This window comes from Protomyctophum parallelum (genome assembly GCF_964188405.1).
Source record: "Protomyctophum parallelum genome assembly, chromosome: 1".
Taxonomy (NCBI): Eukaryota; Metazoa; Chordata; class Actinopteri; order Myctophiformes; family Myctophidae; genus Protomyctophum; species Protomyctophum parallelum.
This window is the reverse complement of record NC_139697.1, coordinates 70324610-70348505: the sequence shown is the minus strand read 5'-3', so window position 1 is coordinate 70348505 and position 23896 is coordinate 70324610. Positions and strand designations below refer to the sequence as shown.

Sequence of the window (23896 nt, the reverse complement as noted above, 5' to 3'; positions counted from 1 at the left end):
TCTGTCTGTCTGTCTGTCTGATAGTGTATTGTTACCCTGCATGGCAGAGAAAACATCTCCTTGACTTTGCTTTGGTTTTGTCAACAGATTGTTTGCATACGTGTCGTGCATGTGGGTGTGAGTGCTGTGCGCATGTGTGTCCTACACTACATGTGATTTGTGTGTGTATGTGTGTGTGTGTGTGTGTGTGTGTGGGGGGGGGGGGGTCAGTTTAGTCGACTCATCTTGACATGTTGCCAGTATCCACCTCTATGTGTATTTATTCCATTGTACTGATCTGTTCCGGTTCTTCTTCTTCCCAGCTGAGTGGGGAGTTTCCACGCTCCCCAGGACGGCATCCCGGAGTGTGTATAGAGAAAGACGCAGCCCCACACCCCTCACACCCCCCACCACCCAAACAAAAACGGGTCCAAATATGTCCTGGGACCGTCTGATGCCCTTACAGACAAGAGGTGACCATCAGGACACTTAGCAGCCACCGCTACAGTACGTACACCATGTGCTCCACGATCTGCCAGAAAATAAATAACACTGCAGTCACAAACTATATCTCCAAGCTGCCACACCACCTGGACAAAGAGAAAGAGAGGGGCAGAGTTAAGGCTATGCGTATTTAGGTCTAAGCTGTGTGGACTGCCAAGCAAGCACTAACTGAAGCCCAGAATCATGTCAAAATGGGAATGTGCACGGCTGCACGCGCCTATGATTCTCAACAGAGATGTACAGTGTCTGCTACCAACACCTCCTTTCAAAGCCAGAGTTGAGCTATGGTGTGCTCGTCATCTCCTCTGATATTTGTCTCAGAATCCAATACAATATACGAAAAAATAATAAGTATATGTTGAATTTGGCTTACAGTTAACTGTAAGCCATCATGTCCCCTTCTGACATTTGATCAAGCTCTTACTAATTAGCAGTATACTCTACTACAGTATAAACTGTAAGTTTGACAGATTTTGACAACAGTATGTCTTCGACATTACAGTTACTTCACATTAACATACAGGTGGAGTTAAATTTGAATACTGGAGCCCTTTGGAAAGCCAAGTCTCATGTGATGGGATCTATCTAGTAAGCCACAGGCTTAAATGAAGCATGGCCCATGTAGGGAAAACACACTGAAGCTAAAATGACAATTACTGTCTAACATGTGTTCCAAGAGATGAGAGGGAACATAGATATGAGGAAAAATAAAAAAAATACAGGCTAATGGCAATAAGTTCATGTCAAAACTGGTCAACACAAACTTTATGCCCCGGAGAAAAACCTGTAGGGAAGAAATGAACTGTGTAGACATTGAAGATAATATGAGACAATGATGGAACGCCAAAAGACGTGTGTGAAGAATAAAGGGAAGGATGATGAGACATGTAGAATGGATAGAGAGATGACAACAGACAGACTATGGCATGGAACAGGACAAACATGAGTCAAATGCTATTTGAAAATCATCTTTTTTTGTTTGTTTAAGCTTGCAGAAAGTATCTGATCTGATGTGATCTGGGGCCTGTACAACAACGCCGGATTTGGGGGTTAGCAAGATAACTTTTCAGGTTTTAATCCTAGATTTTACTTCTTGCACGCTCCGGAGTAGATTATGTTTGAGATGAGAGATCACGTAAAAAAAAGCACCAACAATCGTATTGTATTCTAATAACCTGGGTTGACGTAACGACCTATTAAAAACGGGAAAGCATCCGTTTTCTTTTAGATTTGCCATAGCACAAAATCATTTTAACTAATTTATCCACATTTCATAAATGGCTATTCAAAAATAGCACATATGCAAGCTCACAGCATGTCACTTTGTGCTGCACTGTGAGCTTGTACATCTGCTATTTTTGAAATTTCTTTAAAATGTGTTCTCTTCTGGTACAACACGTTTTCAGATGGGGTCTGCAGCCAAATACATATTTGGCATGCAACTGGCATTTGTAGAATCGACCTCAGGTCTTAACGGGTTAACGTGATTGTGGTTGTTGGCCTGTGAAGCCAGATAACTAAAACATATCCTGGGTGTGTTAAACTTGTTTCATATTACAGGCCTCTGATCTCATCTCATATGTGATTGTCAATTCAACCAATTTCATGTTATCGCAATAGTCTAGAAACTCCCTATTACGCAATTGGATCAGGAGGTATTTCCAAACACTACTTGACCAAGGTCTGCTGATGAGGATGTTTTTGTTTGACTTCACAGCCCATGGGACTCACCTCGGCAACAGGACACACCACAGACTTCAAGGCCAAAGGATAAAGGCAAGAGAAAAGAACAAGAACAGAAACAAAAACTGGAGCGGGCAAGAGAAAGAGAAAGAGAGAGAGAGAGAGAGAGAGAGAGAATAATGAAAAGAGGGGAACAAAGAGGAAGAGATAGTGAGCCAATTAGGACGACACTCAAGACATGTTAGTAAAAAGCACAGAAAAAGACAGGTTAAAGTTATAGAGGAAGTGCCACAGCATCACAGATGGTCAAGAACAGACCGGTGCAATTTGGCAGCGAATGGAAACGGCAAATCTGACATAATATAAAGGTAACTGTATTTCTGGCATTTCTTCAGGTAGCATTTGCAATTTTTGCCTCCTCCATACAGTTCCTAAGGAAGTAGCACTACCTTAACTGTCTTCGTGCTTGAATATTACTTTTTTGCGCATTAATAACTCTGAGCAAGCCCATAACTTTCTTATCTCATACAACATTTAAGTGTAACTTTCAAAAATAGAAAAAGAACACACCGCTCACACGGCATCAGACTTACAGCTGCAGGTGCAGGAGCTGAGAATTATTAAACTGAACGAAACATTTTGAGTGTGCGGATGCTCTTTCCATTGAAGTTGAAGTTTAGTTTCCATTAAAGTCATGGCTGTTTTCATTGAGGGTACAATGCACAGGTCAGGGGTACAGTTGCCTCAAGGAAAGAGGCTCCTGGGTTTGAAACCGACTGATGCCATTCTCTGAGGAGCTCTCCACACGGTACAGTACATACTTCTGCCAGTGCCCTTTGAAGTGGTCCCTGGGTGCTGTTGTTCAGTGGCTGCCCAGTACTCCGGTCGACAGAGGACCAATTCCCCTGTGGTGATTAATAAAGTATAAGATTAAAAAAAAAAATATATATATATATATATAAATACCTTCTCCTCCAGGTCCTTGATCTGTCTTCGCTGGATGTCTGTCTTATCCTCCAGGTCACGGATTCTCTAAAACAGTCAGAGAGAAGCAAGGTGAGATCTAGCCCTGGGATTGGTCTAGGTTGCTGTGATACTTCCCACTCCCAGGTGTTATGCATGATCATTAATCAATGATCTTTTTTTCTGTCATTGTAATATTTGCCTGATGAAGAAGACCTAGTAGGTCGAAACGTTGCAATGTGTTGCCTCTAAATAAAGTACCTATGTCTCGGAGCTCTAGAAACTAGTGTGCGGATGTTCTTTCTCTTCCTTGATGTTCATTCCCTGAAGAAGGCCGAAAGTTGGATAATAATAAATATACAGCATCGTGGCTACGAGTGTGCTGCCTTTTTCTCATTTTTACTTCTTCCTTGATGTTTGCCTTGACGCCTGACATCCACCACCTGGCCTATAGGCATTGGGATGTGCACATAATCTCTTCTCTGTGCATGTGACAGAACACATTTATATACAGACACCCCCAAGACAGGCAGACACACGCACGCACACACACACACACACACACACACACACACACACACACACACACACACACACACACACACACACACACACACACACACACACACACACACACACACACACACACACACACACACACACACACACACACACACACACACACACACACACACACACACACACGCACACACACACACCTGGTGTGCCTGGTGCAGTAGCTCCATCCTCTCTGCCAGGATCTGACAGTCATATTCTCTGCTCTTCCTCAGCATCTGTCTCCTCAGCTTCTCCACGGAGTTCCGCAGCTCGTCCCTCTGCATCTCGTCCAGTGGCTCGCCGTATTTGATCACCTGACCGGCGGTGGCGTGGGGGAGGAGTTTAGGACATCTGGTGTTGCTTTGCTGTGCATATATAATCCCCAAACTGACCTGAGATCAGATTCTAAAAATGTCTTCTACATCCTGACAGTTTTCTGAAAAAGCTATGTTTCCATGTCAGTCGTTATTCGGTTTTAAAAAAATAGTAGACCTACAAGCTCGTAGCGCGCCACTCAGTGGCGCGCTATGAGCTTGTAGATCTGCTATTTTTCAATAGCTAAAGCATAACATAATGCTAACACCAAAAGGGGTTCCCGCCCAAAATGGGATAATCCCCAAACTACTCAAAAAGGGAGAGACAGCCAACTCCATGCTCACGGTACAGTCAGGGTTTTATTTAGCTTTTTTGTCTTTGTATTCTTTTCTTTCCTCCTTTTTTTGTTTTCTATAAAAGAAAAATGTAATTCATATCATGTTTATGTAGCAATTTATAATCTGTTCTCAATAAAAAACCTGTTTGACAAAAAAAAAAGGTACAGTCAGTGTCAATGTTCCCCCTAACGTGCGCCCGTGCGCGCGCGCGCACATGGCCAAATGCTCTCGCGCACAACTGAAATCTGTCGCGCACAGACACCGACGCTGGTGTAAAAAAAGTTTTCTTTAAAAGAAAAAGGTGTTCCCCCCCGAGTATCATCTACATTACAGTAATAGGCCTAATACCTATCCCGAGTCGACATTTGCCCACACTTTTTTTTTTTTTTTTTAGATATTTCTTTTTTTGCGGCTTACGCCTTTTATTGATTTTTGAAGGGACAGACAGTAGGCTGACAGGAAACGGGAGAGAGATGGGGGGATGACATGCAGTAAAGGCCGTGTCGGGTCCGGGAGTCGAACCCGCGGCACACTGCGACTGGATTACCAGTCCGGTGCCCAGACCGTTACGCTACGGCCTGGGCCCACACTTTATTTCTATTTACTTCAGTTTATTTAGATTACACACACACTGAGGCGAGGCGACAGACAGGTCTCCTCCCCTCCTTTTTTGACTCTTTGCTCTCCTCTCCTCTCCTCTCCTCCTGTGTATACTGCGCCCAGTGCGTCGTCTGCGCGGCGAGTGAGGACCTTGTAGGTGGAGACGTAAGGAGCAGGCAGCACTGCAGTGCAGTCAGTGTGTGAAACCCCAAGAACCAGATAAGATCGCGTTGCGCCTTGGACCCGTGCGTTGATGGGACATTTAGATTTAAAAGGCGAACGGATGGAAGTGCGGCTGTGCGCAACAAGGAGAGGGGGAATAACGTTAGCTTCGCATTAGCTGGTTAGCTAACGTTGTTATCACTACAGCACAACAAGCCTCCGCAGTCCAGTGTACTTGTGAATGAAACAACATGTGGAAGTTAACATTAATCTCTAGCGGTCTAGTCCCATATGGAACCTCTCTCTGTAATTATCCAATCTGTTAATACAGCTTTCTTCAATCAATCAATCAATCAATCCTTCTGCTATGTAGAGCTACATATAATAATATATTATCTGGCGTAGTAGGGGCTGCTGACGTTCGACAATCTGAGAAACTATAGGAGTTGACACACCAACAAACTCGGTCTTAGTGTGTGTGTGTGTGTGTGTGTGTGTGTGTGTGTGTGTGTGTCCCAATAAAGTTTTTACGGTTTCTCATGCCCCCCATGTAATCGTTCTCAACCTGTGGGACCCCAGATGACAGTGAAGTGACAATTTAAGGACTTTTAAGACTTTTATAATGCCTCAAAGGCTCTAAAAGAAAAAATACCATTACTGCATCAAAAGTAATCAGCAAACCATGCTATAAAAACTGGTCAAACTGGTGAAAATAGCCGATCTACAAGTTCACAACGAGCTTGTAGATTGGCTATTTTCACAATATTTATCTGTGGAACCATTCTGTTGCTTGTCTGGGTGGGGGGTCCCCAGTTCAAATATGATTACTTTGGGGGGTCACAGCCTGAAAAGGTTGAGAACCACTGATAACTGAATATTTCTAAAATTGCTAGCATACCACCTTGATATAAAATAAAAATGTTGTAACTTGCGTAACCTTATGTAACTATTCATTGATTCACTCGTATACCAAAATTCATTTTGAAAAAAGAAAGAAAATCACACCTGTGTGAAGTGAGGGGCGCTCACTTCGCATTATCTAACGTTTGGATAGTTGGTGTCAAGGTGACGTATGTTTGCTCAGTAGTTGCTGATGTCTGCTCAGGAGGTTTGAGTGTTTGCTCAGACCGATTTCTTTTTAGAGGGAACATTGGTCAGTGTTCAGATTTAAAGCTAAAGGGAAAGGCAGATCGTAGATGTTTCCATCTTGGGGGAAATGGCATATTCACACTAGTCTAGTGACTATAGACACTCTGTACTCCCATGGTCCTCAATCCCCCTTTACCCGCCAAGCAATGCACTTTTACCCCTGAAGTAAATCATACATGTAGTCTACATATGTAGTCTTATGACTGACATGATGATAGACATGATTCACAATTCTTTAAGCCGATTGAGCAGAATGAATATTTAAAACTTTTACAGGTGTAATAAAAAAGTGCTGTGATCACCTTGTCCTGCTGCAGTGCATTGTATAACGTGGCCTCTAGCTCCTGGATTTGCTGCGGAGCAAAGACAAGAACATAAGGTGTATAATTTCTGACCTCCGAAAACACATGCAGAACACCTACACATATACAGTAGACACATATGCACACAGACCCTCTCAAACATACATGACAATCATTAAAGATGGAGTGCCACGATTATTTTCCACCCTAAAACATGATTATCAGGTATTATTATAATATAAGGAGGAAGAACTTTTTCCAAAAAGTGTTCAGTATTTGTTAAAATCATGCTTTTATGTGGACACGCCCACCAGTTCATTAAGTATGCCTGGTTTGCCTGGTGGGTGGTGATGGGTGGTGATCCACCTGAACTGAAGCCGCACCCACAGCTGTAGTTGTATGATGAAGGGGAGGGGTTAGGGGAGGGGCTGATAGTGTGATGTCACTATATTACTGTTTATTTCATTGGCCCGTTTGACTGTCAAGGGTTCAGCCTTCAGGAAGAAACCGTAAATACAAAGTTAATACACCATTGCACATAAAAACGACTCCAGGGTGTCTAATGAAGCACTGTCACCTCATAGACACATGAAAAACTGGAAAAATACAAAAATTGTGGCACTCCATCTTTAAAAGGCACACACACACACACACACACACACACACACACACACACACATCCACACGTGTACACGATTTTCTCACCATATACGCCTGGTCCAGGGACGATTTTCTGTAATCAAGCTCCTCTTCTAGATAGCCTTTCTGCTTACAGAACATCTCCTGTATCATCACCACATAAACACACACATTCAACTGAGCTGTCTGACATTCCACATTCCACTAGCAATGGAAAGTCTTACTCTATGTCATATGTCATATAGACTCATATATAATTTATACAAAGCCACATTTTATAATTCAGATATTTGAAAATAATAAATAAATAAAGAATCTACAAGATCCTGTAGATCCTGATCCTGCTATTTCAGAGACATTTGGAAGAATCCTGAACAACTCTGAACACACACTTTTTTTTTAATGTATGCCTTTATTAAAGGTTTTATGACATTCATTTTCATTTATTTTTCTTTTTTCTTTTAGGTTTTATAATAATAATACATTTTATTTATATGGCGCCTTTCAGGTCACTCAAGGTCGCCTAACAAAACAGAAAAATACAAAACAATAAAGCAAGTTTAAAAATACAGCAAGTTTAAAATACACACAAAAGGCCTGCAGCAGACTTCTACTCAAGGTGGGAGTAGGCTTGTCTGAAAAGGTGAGTTTTGAGGTGCGATTTGAAGGTGGGGAGTGAGCTCAATTACACCCAAAAAACCTGAACTTTGAACATTCAGTGGATTTTCTGTGGTCTGAAGTTTTCTTTGGGGTTTGGAAGCCTTTTGAGCTACAATGAAAACAGGCAACACAGTGAAAACAGTGACATCTGCTGGCAAATCCCATTGACATATATGGGATTTGCAGGCTCTTACATCACAAACTGCCGGCAAATCAGAGCACCTGTTTGAGCCAGAAAACCCCAGATCACAGAAAATCTACTGAATGTTAAAAGTTCATGTTTTTTGGGTGCAATTGAGATTAGAAAACCTAAAAATAAATAAGAACAATTCCAAAAGCTTTTTTTTAATGTCACAATCCCTTTAAATACATGCCCAAAATCAGGACGTCAGGGTTAATATAGTTAATGGACTCTCTCACTACACTTGTCATGTTATGTATGCTTTTTAAATTAAACATTTTGAGCTGAGTCTCCACTAGATTTGTCTTAACTCACCATCTCTATCTCCAGGTCCATCATCTTCTGATGCAACGCTGCCTCTGTCCCCTCTATCTGTTGGATCCACTAGAGGGCGACAAACACACAGAACATACAGAGGTCAGCCAGAGTGCTGGAGGCTTTTCAAAGTTCACCAAGTATTATGAATAGAGCACCGAAGTCTGACGTCAATATTGGTAGAGGGCGCAACTCCACAGGTTCATGTACTTTTTATTTGCATTATAATCAGGGGGATTTTAGATCGCCTCATATAAGAACTGTGTTTGAAAAATAAACATGTCATCCCGGCCGTTTCACTCATATGGATATGAACTCAACTGACTGAGAGAAAACGCTAATGTTACTGCTACTGAATTAGTTACATTTTCGCTAGAAGCAGACTGTATCATATATGACTGACTGTTGCAAACGATACAGAGACACCTCCCTGACAATAACGCTGAGACAGCTTGTTTATTTTTGGACCACAACGCTTATAGTAGACGATTATTAAGATCACCCCATGTTATTCTCCATAGAGAAATTACTTCTGCAAACCAGGGGAATCAAAGGGATGAGCGACTTATGTCAGGACAGTGCTCTATGGAAACAAACAGCCAGGCAGACAGATTCAGTGCTTACCTTTTCAGCTAGCGACAGAACCGTGCTGGCCTGAATAATCGCCACTTGTTCCTCATTTCGTAAATTCTAAAGAAAGAGAGAGAGAGAAAAAAATATATATACATAGATTTAGGCTATGTTTAACAAGGAAACACCTTTCTAGAACACTGTTTGGGGTCATGTGACATTATAAAGCTCGCTTACCCCGTTGTCGCCCAGGATGTCTAGGAGTTTGATGAGGTCTGGTATGCACACATCCTGTGGAGGGTGATAAACTGCATTAAACCTCAGGCTCAAACATTTGCATTGTTCCTTTAACCCATGTGGCTGATTCCACCAATGTCTAACAGTGTTCTCAAAATGGTTCTATATCAGTGGTTCTCAGTCCTTTTCACACAATGACACTCACTAGCCTGCGGACTACATTAGAAAATATTTATAATATAACATAAGAGAAGATTTGTACGGCTCTGGCAGTGGTTTTCATTTCAAGGACCCCCAGTTGGAGATGCATTAGGCTATGGACCCCCATTTAATGGCAATTCTATCTCTGGGACCCCCAATTTATATTGTAACATCAATGTTAATTTAACTCTGAGAGTGGACAAATGGAATCAAATGGACCCTAACGTTTAGGGTCCATTTGATTCCATTTGTCCACTCTCAGAGTTACAGACCCATAAGGTTTTCATTTGGTTCCAAACTATCATTTCGCTGGGGACCCCCTGGAACTCCCTCGAGGACCCCTGGGGGTCCCCGGACCCAAAGTCCCGCTGTGTGTAGTGTACCTTGACTCCCTCCTTCATGCAGTAGATCTGTAGGGCGCTGACTCCTTCAGCGAAGGGATGCATCCTCAGGTGGTTGAAGGGAGGAGATCTCCTCTCTCGTTCCTACAGAGAGAAGAACGATTGACGACGTGAGATTTTAGATACATCATTTATAGGGCAAAGAAAAGAGGCTATTAAGAGTTCTTCTGCGTATCAGGACCTTTCAAAATAAAGACATTGAAATGTATGCAGCATAATGTTATGCTTTATTTCATATGACTATAGTTCGTCGCAGTCCCGTCCCCTTTCAGAACGACGAGTGGCCCAGGAAATTATTCTCCATAAATTTTCTCCATAGGCTTTTCAAAAAGTATTTATATAAAGACGGTTACGCCGCGGACAAAGCCAACTTGGATCGTGACAAATCATGACAATAATTACAATGTTTTGGGCCGATCAAATAATTAGTAAGAAGAAAAACAAAACAAATAAGTGTTGTATCCTGCCTTTATTTTCTTCTTTCAAATTATTTGATCGGCACAAAATATTGTTTTTGTTGTCATGATTTTACTTGAAAAGCCTATGGAGAAAATGAATGGAGAATCATTTCCTGGGCCACTCGTCGTTCTGAAAGGGGGGCGGGACTGCAACGCTCTATAGTGTAGAGAGACAGGAAACCAAGGGCAGAGAGAGGAGGCACACACGAGACAAGACTGGGGTCCCATTTGAACCTGGGTTCTCACCACTCACCACCACCAGCGCAGCATTGTGCTCTGTGTGCACAAACACACTGAACCACCAGGCCAGCGCTGCCCTTCTTGAATTAATTATTGCACCACCGTGCATACTGCAGCGTTAACTCCCTTGTGAGTGAGAGAGCGGCAGAGGGGCCTCTACTATTATTCTCCTCTGTAAACACTAGGGGGCAGGCCTATCCCGCGTCGGCTTGATTCAACATCTGCACTGCAGCAAGACAAGTGCAAAAAGTGCACTGTCAGCTGAATTCTTGCCTGGCTGACTGACTGCCTGGCTGACTGACTGCCTGACTGACAGGCTGGCTGGCTACAGTAGCTGCCTGCCCGCCGGGCCTTTAAAGGCTGAACGCCTCACTCCGCTGTTGTTACAACAGTCACCACTGTTGTTTCAACAGTGGGGGGAGACTGCAATTAAATAGTGGCCGTGATGGCCGAGCCTTTAGACTCTGAATTGTGGACCTGGACAGTGTGTACATAACAATATGTTTTTGACTTGTCATTTACTTTTATGGATACAATTAAGGCGCATTATAAACCCTGTTTCTAAAAAGGCTATACACGTCTGCATGTTTTATAGTGCGTGTCCCACGAGTGAGGGAGAGAAAGAGAAGACAGAGATGGAGGAAACAATGGAGGGACTGAGACAGAGGGAGAGACAGAGAGAACACGATAGATACTTTGAGAGATGTGTGAGAGTGAAAAGACAGAGAGAGGGAAAGTTTGATACTATGAGTTTAATGCTTAAAAGTTTTATAACCAGCATTTCATGTGATTCGCCTTAGGTAATCATTGTGCAAGTGTTACCCTTCCATACATAAGAAAATCAATTTATGTCAGCGGAGATCAATACCACAGAATATAGAAATTATTTTTGTCATGATTTTAATTTATTTAGATAGGAGAGTGGAGAGAGACAGGAAACAGATGGAAGACATGCGAGACATGGCGTCATTTGAACCGGGATCCTTGACTCCGTGACTCACACAACTGGTTTCTTTCTTCCAGGAAATAAAACGTCTGGGTTTCCGAGGCTACACAACTGGCTGCTTCATCAGACAAGACACCCCACGGTTTTCATCTCATCTGTAAAGCCAATACATCCACTGAACCCTGCAAGACACCGAGGATCATCTCAGCCCATTTAGACACGACCTAAAGCAAACACTTTTGGGAGAAGTGTGGTGCACTGGATGTCCTAGGATGGATGAGTGGGTAGAGACAGGACGTCTGGGAATAGGACGGAATAGGACAGCCAGCCATGTGTCAGAAGTGTCCCACTTAACCCATAACTTCTCCCTGGGCACTGTTAAAAATAGTTTCCCCACCACAGACTCCTAATAGTTAGGATGGGTAAAAGGGTATAGAGTCTCCATTTCAAATGTACTTGACTAAAACACCCCTACCCACACAAATCATCAACCATCTCTCTACCATCCTCCGGCCTACAAAAGGTGAAGCAAATTAGGGACTAATGAGGTTAGTAATGAGGCTCCACATACTATAGCAGACGCCAAAGGACACTCTTTCTGCACGTGAATGGAACGTAGCATGCCACAGCGCACAACATTTAAAACAGTAGAATGTAGAATCCCAAAGAATTGCATGCTATGCTTAGTGCCGTGTTTTGGTAATTCATTCCCATGTTTGGTTACTTAAAAAAGATCAGCCATAATCCTGTTGATCCGTAATGGGAAATTGGACCATTAAACTGGGTCATCACATCAGGTTGCCCTGAACTGTGGGTAGTTTTGGCTTGAGTAATTGTGTCCAACTCAATGTTATGCTGTTAGGCTAGCATTAGTAGCTAAGAAGTGACACCGATTACTTGGCTGACTTACTAAATAGCCAACCTAGAGTACAATGTCTTCTATAAAGATGCCTTCCTGGTCGTCTCCCCAAGGAGGTTTTCCAGGCACGTCCAGGTGGGGAGAGGTCACAGCTGGGCAGACCAAGTGACAGGTGGAGGGATTACAGGTATATCTCCACGCCGCCCCAGGGAACCCCAGGATGCCCCGGTCAGAGCTGGCTAATGTGGAAGGTATGAGGTCCCCTGCTCAAACTGCCACCTCCACGATCCGACAAACCTCGCACACACTAGCATCTCTTGTTATAGCTGTCTATTATGAACTTGACCTTTGACCCTTTTGACCCAAAACGTTTACCACTTTCAACCTGGTGTCCAATTCTATTTTGTTGACATTTATCAAAATGTTATTTTAAATAGCAAATACAGCCAATGTACTGTACATGACAGACAGGTGGACAGATTTTGATAGTTACACTGTCACACATGCATGCAAGAACACGCACACGCGCACACACACACACACACACACACACACACACACACACACACACACACACACACACACACACACACACACACACACACACACACACACACACACACACACACACACACACACACACACACACACACACACACACACACACACACACACACACACACACACACACACACACACACCAGGGCTGTCAACATTGGAGTGTCAGAATTCAGGAGATTTGGGGGGGGTCTGGGGTAGCCACGCCCCCTTCAAGCCACACCCCCAGCACACTCACACAACATATAAAATACAGGCAAGACTTTGAAAGTAAAATCTATTTGAAAGAAGTCTGATTTAATTATTTTTTGATTTTCTCCAGTTTATCCCTTAAAATTGTGTTTTCTGATTGTTAAATTAAATTTTTGTTTGTGTTCCTGTTGCAATACTTAGATTTATAATTGGCCTATAATTTGTTTTAAGACTAGGTTTAGTGTTTAAGTTTACCATAACTTTTAGGTTTTTTTTATAGGTTAGGGTTAATTCACCCCATGGCTCCTCATGGTGAAACTAGCCAGTGGCAGGTTCATGACTAGCCTGTGGCTTCCTGTGAGGTTATAGGTTTAGTGTTAGAGTGTAGGGTTATATTTGGTCTATTTTTTTAAACTAGCCTATATATGTTAATTGTTTTGGTTATTTGAGTTTCCTCTATTTTTGTAGGAGCTCACTCAGGCATAAAGCCTTTTCTTCTAGGTTACATTTACATTTCAAGGCGTCTCTGTCATGTTGTCCTCCTTGTTTAATTTTGGAGTGTTGACAGCCCTGACACACACACGCACACGCACACACACACAAGGAAATGCAGGATGTGTTTCACCCCTCCCGAGGAGGGAGCAAGGGAAGGACAAAGAGACAAAGGACTGGCTGTGAAGGGTTAACAGCTACACAGAGGAGTTTTTCCAGTCTGTGTTTTTCAGTGATGCAGTGATGCATGAAAGTAGTGTTATTGAAGGGCACAGTGGCACACGACCGCTACAAAACATTCATTCAACAGGACTTTTGCAGAAATACTGAGAACTTAGAAAAAGGTGAGTACAACAGATTATTATTATTCATTATTACCAGAGAGAAGGTTTAAAGGGATATTAATCATTAATCCCATATGTCCGTATCGCCAGTCTAATCTGGTTAAGAATGACAGGTTTCTATTAAGTACACTTAGTACAGTAATCTGTCAACATATTGTGCTCTATTCCAATACGATCCAAATCACATTCGTACCTTAATTAACTTAAGCTGTCAGTATCATTAAAGAGCAACATTTGATTATTTCACTCTTATTCTCTGTGTGTAGAAATGGCTTCTGCCAGCAGTCTCATGTCCGAAGAGCAGTTCCTGTGTTCTGTCTGTCTGGACGTGTTCACTGATCCAATCACCACTCCATGTGGACACAACTACTGCAAAGCCTGTATCACACATTACTGGGATACTAACGGTGTGTGTCAGTGTCCACTGTGTCAACGAGTCTTCCATAAGAGACCGGATGTTTTTGTCAACACATTCATTTCTGAGATGGTTGATCAGTTCAGGAAGTCAAAGCAGGTGAAAATACCGAAAATACCTAAAATACCTAAACCTGCTAAACCGGATGAGGTGTCATGTGACGTCTGCACTGAGATCAAGCAGAAGGCTGTGAAGTCTTGCCTGGGGTGTCTGACCTCCTACTGCGAGACTCACCTGGAGCCTCATCAGAGAGTCACGGCGTTAAAACGACACAAACTGATCGACCCTGTAGCGAACCTGGAAGACATTATGTGCAAGAAACACGACAGGCCTCTGGAGCTGTTCTGTGAGACTGACCACACGTGTGTTTGTCAGTTCTGCACCGAGTTAGGCCACAAGTTACACCAAATTGTTCCTCTGAAAGAGGCATACGAAGGAAAGAAGGCTGAGCTGGGAAAAACAGAGGCTGAAGTTCAGCAGATGATCCAGGAGAGACAATTGAAGATTCGGGAGGTCCTATGCTCAGTAGAGCTCAGCAAGAAAGATGCAGACAGAGAGAGAGCAGACAGTGTGAAGGTGTTCACATCTCTGATTAGCTCTATTGAGAGAAGCCAGGCTGAGCTCATTGATGTGATTGAGAAGAAGCAGAAAATAGCAGAGAAACAGGCCGATGGTTTTATTAAAGAGCTGGAATGGGAAATCACCGAGTTAAAGAAGAGAAGCTCTGAGCTGAAGCAGCTCACACACACCGAAGACCACCTCCGGTTCCTCCAGAACTTCACAATCATCAATACTCCTTCACCCAGCAAGGACTGGACAAAGGTCAATGTCCCTCAGTCATTGTATGTGGGGACCGTGAGGACGGCTGTGGCTCGGTTGGCTAAGACACTTAGTAAAGAGATGGAAACGTTGTGTGATGCCGAGCTAAGGAGGATCCAGCAATATGCAGTGGATGTCACTCTGGACCCTAATACGGCAAAGTCTAAACTCATCCTGTCTAAGGATGGAAAACAAGTGTACTGCGGAGATACAAAGCAGAACCTCCGAGACAACACGGAGAGATTCTCTCGGTCTACCTGTGTGTTAGGAAAACAAGGCTTCTCCTCAGGAAGATTTTACTATGAGGTTCAGGTTACAGGGAAGACTGTGTGGGATATCGGAGTGGCTAGAGAGTCCATCAACAGGAAACTGAAAATCCAATTGTGCCCCAAAGAAGGTTACTGGACTATATGGTTGAGGAATGGAAATGAGTACAAGGCCCTTACTAGCCCCTCTGCCCTCCTCCACGTACGAGAGAGGCTTCAGACAGTGGGAGTGTTTGTGGATTACGAGGAGGGTCTGGTCTCCTTTTATGACGTGGAGACCAGGGTTCATCTCTATTCTTTCACTGGCTGCAACTTCACTGAGAAACTCTATCCATACTTTGGTCCAGGTAACAACCAAGGTGGTAAAAACTCTGCTCCTCTGATCATCTCTCCTATCAATCACACAGATTAGACTAATCCTACATGAAAAAGGGTTCATTGACAGGTCTACTTTATCAAGACATTCGGTTGTGCCTATTGACAAGAACTTAATCTTAATCTTAATCTTAAAAACGTCAAACACTCCATTAAGGCAAGCATGTAGATTAAACTAGTATTCCCTGTCTGAGACTGTTGAGAGACTTGTTTGAGTTTCTTAAAATGTTTGGCATTCGTTAATTACTCTCTTGGCTGCATATAGAAGATGAAAAATGTGACTCGTCAAAATGTGCCTGTGCATTCCTTAAATTGTTACGGCAAAGATGAAAATTAAACTTTAAAGAATGACACTCATTTAACTTTTTTTCTAAGAATGTAGCCTAGTACTGTATGTACATTTTGTTTCAACTTATACACACTTTTTGTTACATCTGGGCCAAATGACCTTACTGGGAAATATTTGTTCAACATTACACCATGCATGGTCTAGTTTAACCCTTTCAGCATATAGTTCTTCATAATTATGAGAAACAGCAAAAAAATTGCTAATCTATAAAATAGTTTGAGCTCAATCATTCTGAAATTCTTCTTGATATCTTTTCGTGAATATTAAAATGTTTGATCTGAATTCTGAAATCCATGCGTAGTATTGGTAAAGTACAGTATTATATATATATATATATATATATATATATATATATATATATATTGTGATGTTCCTGATGTACAGGTGTGTAGGGAAACTGTAGTGTGGAAGTTTGACTGGTGCCCATGACAGTCACAGCAGCAAAATACTACATCCCTCTTCACCTTATTTGGAGAAGCACACAGACTGGGTGGGGTACACACTACACAGCACCAGTGGGAGAAAGTGTCACTCTTGTGAACCCATTATTTGCACAGCCGATAAACATGAAAGTTAACCACCATCAAACTAGAGGCCTCTATAGGTTAACAATACATTATATTTAGGTTATGAGTTTCGCAAATATAAACAATAGTTTATATTTGTGAGAGTAACCAGAGTCAGTGCAGTGCTGCTGCACAAAGCACCCAAAACAAAGGTTTTAAGGTTTAATTAAGTGCTGAACCTGTACAACAAAAGGCAAAGTCATGAATCCATTTGTAATATACTTTTGTCTTTAAATCCCTTATGTTTTTCATAATTCATTTATGCATGTTATCATGCATTCATATTTATGTGCTAGCATCTGCTCAACAATTCATGACTCTTCTTTGCACAAAGGTTTTCGTTTAATCATCACTCTGTGACTGCAAGCTGGTCACCATGCAAGATGGTGAGGCTGAAGTGGAGCTGGTCAGCTAAAAATCCAGACACACTGCCTATAAAATACTTGGCTGGACACACAGGGCCCACCATCCACGCTGGGATACTTAATACTTAATACTTAATACTTGGCTGGACACACAGGGCCCACCATCCACGCTGGGATACTTAATACTTAATACTTGGCTGGACACACAGGGCCCACCATCCACGCTGGGATACTTAATACTTAATACTTGGCTGGACACACAGGGCCCACCATCCACGCTGGGATCTGGACACACAGGGCCCACCATCCACGCTGGGATACTTAATACTTAATACTTAATACTTGGCTGGACACACAGGGCCCACCATCCACGCTGGGATCGGGCCAACAACTCCTTATCTGTTGCTGTCTCACTTCCCTTCTTAACAAAACACAGTATATATTTACAGGAGGGGACACACGTGAACCGAGAAAGAGAAAAAGAGGAATATTCAGGAAAAGATCGAGGTGAACAACAACTACACAAGCATGAAGTGGAGAGTGCTCTTCCTGTAGGGGAAAGTGGCATGTAAAGGGATTAACCCATTCTGACCTGAGATCAGATTCTAAAAATGTTTCTATGTCAGTCGTTCTTTGATCTTTCAAAAATAGCTAAAGCACAACATAATGCTAACACCAAAAGGGGTTCCCGCCCCAAAATGGATTAATGCCGTGACCACCAGCACAGCTGACATGAGCAAAAGGAAAATGGAGAGTGGCACTGGTGATGTACTGAAGGGCATTCTCTGACCTTAACATCGTCTTTGCCTGACTGACTTGACGCTGAAAGTAACACTGTCCTTGCTCCCCAATTGAACGAGTCCAGAGAGTCAAGAAGATAGCCTCTGCAGTGCATTCTCCAGTGCAATGTCCAGAGAGTCTTAAAAGGATGCAATAACTATATTTTACTCAGATTAGTTACTAGGAAAACACAAGTACTAACTCTCCATTTATTATGGGAACTTTCCTGGTAAATATACTTGATTTCCATCTACGTTCCTGGTAAACACCTGGAAATTATGGGACTGTAAAATTAAAGAGGTTACTGAGGTATTTGTTTGGTGTACTACAGTATATTAAAGCAAAAAAGGCACAGGAGGCCGTGGTTTACAGTAATGTTACAGCTAAGTGATGTTCTATCTGGTGAATCATGCCATTGAGGCATGATTTGCAGAAACGTGCAATGACCAACGTTTCTCTTTGGCCATAATGGTTGACATCATTTTGCAGTGAGTGGAATGGATGTTTAAACTTGGGTTAGGCACCTGTTAACACAATCCCTACTTTTGGTGGAATGCTCCGCCATAAGGAATGTAATAACCTTCCGCTCCTGTCGGAATGCTCCGTCAGATTAGCTTTATTACAAACCGGATCGCTGATGTCTATTTTTTCATTATTATTTTGGCTCGGCCTTTCCTTCTTTAGCGATCCTAGACCGGATTGCGCATGCACGCTGCCGTCCACCTCTCATTATACAGGCAGACTAAAAGCTGAATAACTCCTAATCTACGGAGCTCTCCATGGTTTGGTCATCATTAGCGCGATGTTCGGAGGTCTTTGCTGATTATCCGGTGGTCTAGATGGAAACATTGGTGCTTTCTAGACCTAGAGCAAGGATGGCTATATTTTAGCTCGCTAGCATTGACGCTATTTATTTAGCACAAGATGGACGCCCACAACATCCGTTTCTGTGCTGTGTGCGCAACCTCTAAATCGCCCCCACAGACTGTGGCAGTCAGAAGTTGGATTTGCGTCCAGCAGGTGGCAGTGAACCTGTTAAATATGCTTTGGTCTCACCTCTAGTTCCAGTATCCTGAACTCCAACAGTTCATTCTGGTCTTTGGAGTCCTGAAGCTCCTGTTGCAGACGACTAGACTCCCCGTCCAACTTATCCACCTGGACATAGCAGAGAGAATGGAACAAGTTATTCTACGAGTTACTAGTTATAGAATGACTAGTTGTTATTCAGATTTTACTTGTCACCATGTCATTCCTATGCTTTATTTATACTCCATCATAATTATGACAGTGTTGCTTGCAGAAAATAGCACAACTACAAGATCACAACACATCAATCACACTGTGTGTGAGTGTAAATCCTGCTTTATAGTAGCTAATGAATATTAAGTCATATTTTATTAACTCTAGGTAGTGATTAGTTTCTGTAACAATAGCGTTTTTAGGGTTGTTAGCCCTACGCCTAACCTAAAAGGGGCAGTGATAGATATGAGATATCAATTTGAATTTTTACTAGACATTTATTTGAGATACTATGAATTTAAAAAGACAGCTGTAACTCTTACATGTTGAGGTTTTAATGGTCAATGCGAACCTGTTGATAGACTCAAAAGGTAGTGATGTCATTTTTTTCTTTTCTTTTCTTTTCTTTTCTTTTCTTTTCTTTTCTTTTCTTTTCTTTTCTTTTCTTTTCTTTTCTTTTCTTTTCTTTTCCTTTCTTTTCTTTTCACTACTAGAACTTGTGATAGCTACCATTCTCAGCTGTGTACTGTCTGTCTGGGAAGGTTTCCATAACAGCATGCATTCATATCAGATTATTTGACTGAAATAACCCAACGGATAAACAGCGATAAATTGTGTTTGTACTTACTTAGTGCACACACAATAACGATCATGAAAAGTAGACTCTAGTAATAATACTGTATCTCTGTGACTGTCGTAAAGTTGAGGCCAACCTTTTCTAGGAGCTCCTGATTCCTTCGCATGAAGAGCTGCTTCTCTTCCACCCACCTGGAGTCCTGAGAAAAGGCAGAAACACGAATAATATTAAAATGGCAATGAGTAGGAGTATTTGTACGTCAAACAGCACGGCAAGTGACACCATCGTCCTGCGGTGTAAGCATTAGGCTTTAAGCTCTCTACCTGTCCTTTGAAGGCCAGTTCCTTCTCCAGGTCTTCTATTTTGGCCTTGTACCTGAGAACATCAGCGTGAAGCTGCTCCTGAGCCTAAAAAAAAAAGAATCACACCTGTGTGAAGTATGGGGCGCTCTTATCATTAAACATCATCATACATGATACATCATCTCATGAACAACTGAGTTCATGTGATTGGTTAGCCGATTTGCTCGTCTACATATGACGTAAACTTTCCCTTCATTGTCAACGGCATTTAATGTTTGTGTTGCCACAAATTTATGTCAAATTTGGCGGACATTTGACCACATTTCTCCTTTCGTTGTCAATGGCAAATATGAGACGTGTGTGGACAAAAGCTGTATATATAGGAGGGGCTAGCGCAAACACTGGTCAACACAGACACATACTGGATACAGAGTAGTACAACAAACCCAAGACACAATGGAACTTATTAGCTACCGGTATTCATCATAGTCAGTGCCAGCATGGCCACAGGCTCTGCGATTAAGTGGCAGGAGGGGTTAGAGATCAATAGTAAAATTATTTTAAATTGTGAGCTCTGTTTGAACACCGACTTGGTTCACAGAGTTTCTACTGACTCTTATCGGCATATTCCATCAAATGTAAGCCAATCAGCGGTTCGGCTATAATTGCATTGATACGGAGAACCTCAGAGACAGTGGAAGTAAACCGTAAAACTTTCCTGCCTAGGAGTAGAAACATTGATATTTCTACCACAGCGTACATGTCGGCGATGTTTTGTTTGGTTGCCATGGTATTGTACAGGACAGTACCTTGGCTTCCATCTCGGCATCCAGTACGCCTCCTTTCTGCTCCTGCAGGAGTGCGTAGGCTCTCTGTAAGGCCTGGTACTCCCTGGTCAGCTGACGGAAACGCAGCTCCGACTCCTCATTGGCCAGGCCCTGGAGAAGATACAATAATAAGTGGGAGTCAGGGACTCAATAATCATTTGTGTGGGCCGGGGCAGAACAAACAAAAAAAAAACGTTTGTTCACAAACTGCGAGTCAGCGCTGTGCTTATATCTTCCCTGAAGTCTGAGGACATTTTGTGCTTCCTAAACTGGCTGAATGGAAAATGTTTTCAATTTAGTTTTTGGCGTGTTATCAAGGTTACTGTACTGTATATACCAGCATAGTACCACCCTTGGACATTCAGAGAGAGAGAGAGAGAGAGAGAGAGAGAGAGAGAGAGAGCTAACATCTCAAAACAAATGTTTTTGCCGTCATTCTTTCTCACTCTTCTCACTTTTGAAAACTCATTATGGCATTAAGAAATCACACCCGTGTGAACTGAGTGGTGCAATCCCCCCCCACACACCTCTCTCTCTCTCTCATTAGCAGGCAGCAGGCACATCACTATCTCTCTCTCTGTTTCTGGCGCCCCCTACTGGTACTAATAAGTCACATACTAGTGCTCATGACGGCCACTGATACATAGATACGCACGGACATTGCTGGTTGTAGGAGTGGTTGCACCACTCAAAAACTGGAGAAAACCTCTCAACTTTTTAAAGCATAATACATCTGAAGATTGGTTCTCACCTCATCCAGGTCTTCATCAGGGGTGGCAGGTGTTCGATCCATCCTGAACGATGCTACCGAGGATGACTCCGAGTCCATGGACTCCTCATCATAGCCGAAGAAGGTGTCTACTACGATGTGCCTCTGTGGAAGAGATGGTAAATGGTCTCTACTGTCTGTCTAAGGCTAAAGTGGAGGTTTTGTGGCTATATTATTTAACTGGTTTTGAGGTAGGTTGCTCTGTAATATTTCCTAAACTGTTTCAGCTAGTATTTTGCTGTTCACCACTGCTTCTGAGAAACACCCATTGACATTTTAAAATCCCAGCAATCCCTGTAATTATATTATAATTTAATTTAATTACAAATACAGTATACAGTACTACTATACTGTAGTCTGTTTTAAATCATTATTTATGATGGGTAATACTGTATAGATAAGTAAAGTGCAACAACAGCTGTCAAAATGTTCTCATTGATATCTCAGGTGAAGATGGAAATTGTTTTCCTGACACCTGGATGTCAGAGAATTTAAAATAGTATACTCTGATGTTTTATAAGGTAGGTATACTGTCACAGAAACAAGTTTTACTACCTTTATTGGCCTGGAGCTTCGTTTATGTCTCTTCTTCCTTAGAAGTTTTTCTCTATCCTGGAACAAGGTCATGGGGGAAAAAAACAACAAACAGGAAAGAAAAAGTAAATCAGCTTTTGATGGCTATAGTGTGCTTTTTGTAGAGTCCCAAGACCAAAACCCTTAATATCTCCCCCGGGAGATACAAGGGAGATTCCCTTTTAGGTTAGTGGTTACGATGTTTGTCATCAGTGTATGACATGGTTTATCAGAACCTGAAAGAATGAGGCAACTGGAATGGAGTTCGAGGGGGTCCCCAGCAACATGACAGTTTGGAACCAAATGGACCCTTACGGGTCTGTAACTCTGAGAGTGTACAAATGGAAGCAAAAGGACAGAGTTAAATGAACATTGATTTTACAATCTAAATTGGGGGATCCCAGAGATAGAAATGCCATTAAATGGGGGTCTGTAGACTAATGCATGTCAAACTGGGAGGGGTCCTTGAAATTAAACGGGTTGAGAATCACCGCTAGAGCCGTGAAAATCTTCTCTTATGGGGGTCCCTGGCATATCTCTTCAAATGGGGGTCTGTTGGGCTAATTAGTGTCAATTTGGTAAACACGAAAACGTTTGGGAACCACTGCAGTAGGTTACTAAAAAGTCTTGTAACGTACACATTCATTCATGTCTAACCCATTTTGGGCCGGAACCCCTTTTGGTGTTAGCATTATGTGATGCTTTAGCTATTTAAAAATAGCAGATCTACAAGCTCATAGCACGCCGAGTGGCGCGCTAAGAGCTTGTAGGTCTGCTATTTTTGAAAAATCAAAGAACGACTGACATAGAAACATAGCTTTTTCAGAAAACTGTCAGGATGTAGAAGACATTTTTTAGAATCTGATCTCAGGTCAGAATGGAAAACTGTCAGGATGTATAGAAGACATTTTTAGAATCTGATCTCAGGTCAGACTGGGCTAACATAGAACGTACTCTCGTCAGCTCGTCGATCATGTTCTGCTGTTCGAGGACCTGCAGCTTGAGGAAGGCTATTTCCTGGTCATCGTGGGCCTGGTCCAAGTCATTCAGAGACTTCAGCTTCTTCAGCGGTGGGTGGGAGCTGATCTTCTCCTTCTGCGGATGACACAGTTCACACAACTTTCAACCTGCAGGTGTTCACATTTTAGGCTGTGTCATTCCAGATGAAAAATGTTTGGAATTTTCAAAAATGTCCAGAAAGTTTAAAAAAAATGTCCCAGACATTTTCAAAAAATTCCAGAAATGTCTACAAGCTGCAAGGTTGTAGATCTTTTGGTCTGTTTGGCTATATGGCAGATCTACAAGCTCATAGCGCGGCACCGAGTGCCGCGCAACAAGCTTGTAGATCTGCTATTTCTTTTAAATCGTGAAAATGTGGCGCAAATCTTTGAATATACAGTATATTCTTTCAGAACGTTTTTAACTCGAACTTTGCTTCAACAATATATGGAACAACATTTGGTCCGCAGCCAAATACAGATAATTCTGGGGGTCCTTGACATGAAAAAGGTTGAGCACCACTGACATAGAAACATCGTTTTTTCAGAAAACAGTTAGGATTCAGAAGCCATATTTTTTCTAGAATCGGCCTCAGGTCTAAATGGGTTAAGGACACACCTCTCTACACCCCCCCCCCCCCCCCCCCACACACACACACACACACACACACACACACACACACCCACACACACTCAATCATATTATTGACCAACCCTCCGTTGATCACCCTGACAGTCCATTCCTCTGAGCCCACTGCCTCGTCTGAACCAGATAGCCAATAGCCACGTCAGATAAGGTATCCATTGGCCAATCATGAGGTTCACTGTAG

The 23896-nt window shown here is 42.4% G+C and overlaps 2 protein-coding genes across 2 annotated transcripts in view; one reads left to right on the top strand and one right to left on the bottom strand.

Moving 5' to 3' along the window:
* Positions 1 to 2240: 2240 nt before the first annotated feature.
* Positions 2241 to 23896, bottom strand: part of jakmip2 (janus kinase and microtubule interacting protein 2) — a gene marked incomplete at its 3' end in the record, with an annotated part of 73824 nt that continues 52168 nt past the window's right edge. The window contains exons 8-23 of the mRNA XM_083767779.1: positions 23023 to 23163; positions 22051 to 22107; positions 21478 to 21600; positions 20709 to 20837; positions 19921 to 20004; positions 19734 to 19796; positions 18838 to 18936; positions 9740 to 9841; positions 9156 to 9209; positions 8973 to 9038; positions 8349 to 8417; positions 7259 to 7336; positions 6554 to 6604; positions 3849 to 4001; positions 3133 to 3198; positions 2241 to 2291 (exon numbers count right to left, since the gene is read on the bottom strand). Of these exons, the coding sequence (XP_083623905.1) occupies positions 2241 to 2291; positions 3133 to 3198; positions 3849 to 4001; positions 6554 to 6604; positions 7259 to 7336; positions 8349 to 8417; positions 8973 to 9038; positions 9156 to 9209; positions 9740 to 9841; positions 18838 to 18936; positions 19734 to 19796; positions 19921 to 20004; positions 20709 to 20837; positions 21478 to 21600; positions 22051 to 22107; positions 23023 to 23163 (1386 nt within the window). The remainder of the gene's footprint in view (positions 2292 to 3132; positions 3199 to 3848; positions 4002 to 6553; positions 6605 to 7258; positions 7337 to 8348; positions 8418 to 8972; positions 9039 to 9155; positions 9210 to 9739; positions 9842 to 18837; positions 18937 to 19733; positions 19797 to 19920; positions 20005 to 20708; positions 20838 to 21477; positions 21601 to 22050; positions 22108 to 23022; positions 23164 to 23896) is intronic.
* On the top strand, positions 14115 to 15784 carry LOC310860695 (E3 ubiquitin-protein ligase TRIM21-like; the record flags this gene model as incomplete). Its single annotated transcript, XM_083767793.1, has 1 exon — positions 14115 to 15784. The coding sequence occupies one exon, from the start codon at positions 14115 to 14117 to the stop codon at positions 15756 to 15758; it is 1644 nt and encodes a 547-aa protein (XP_083623919.1). The 3' UTR covers positions 15759 to 15784.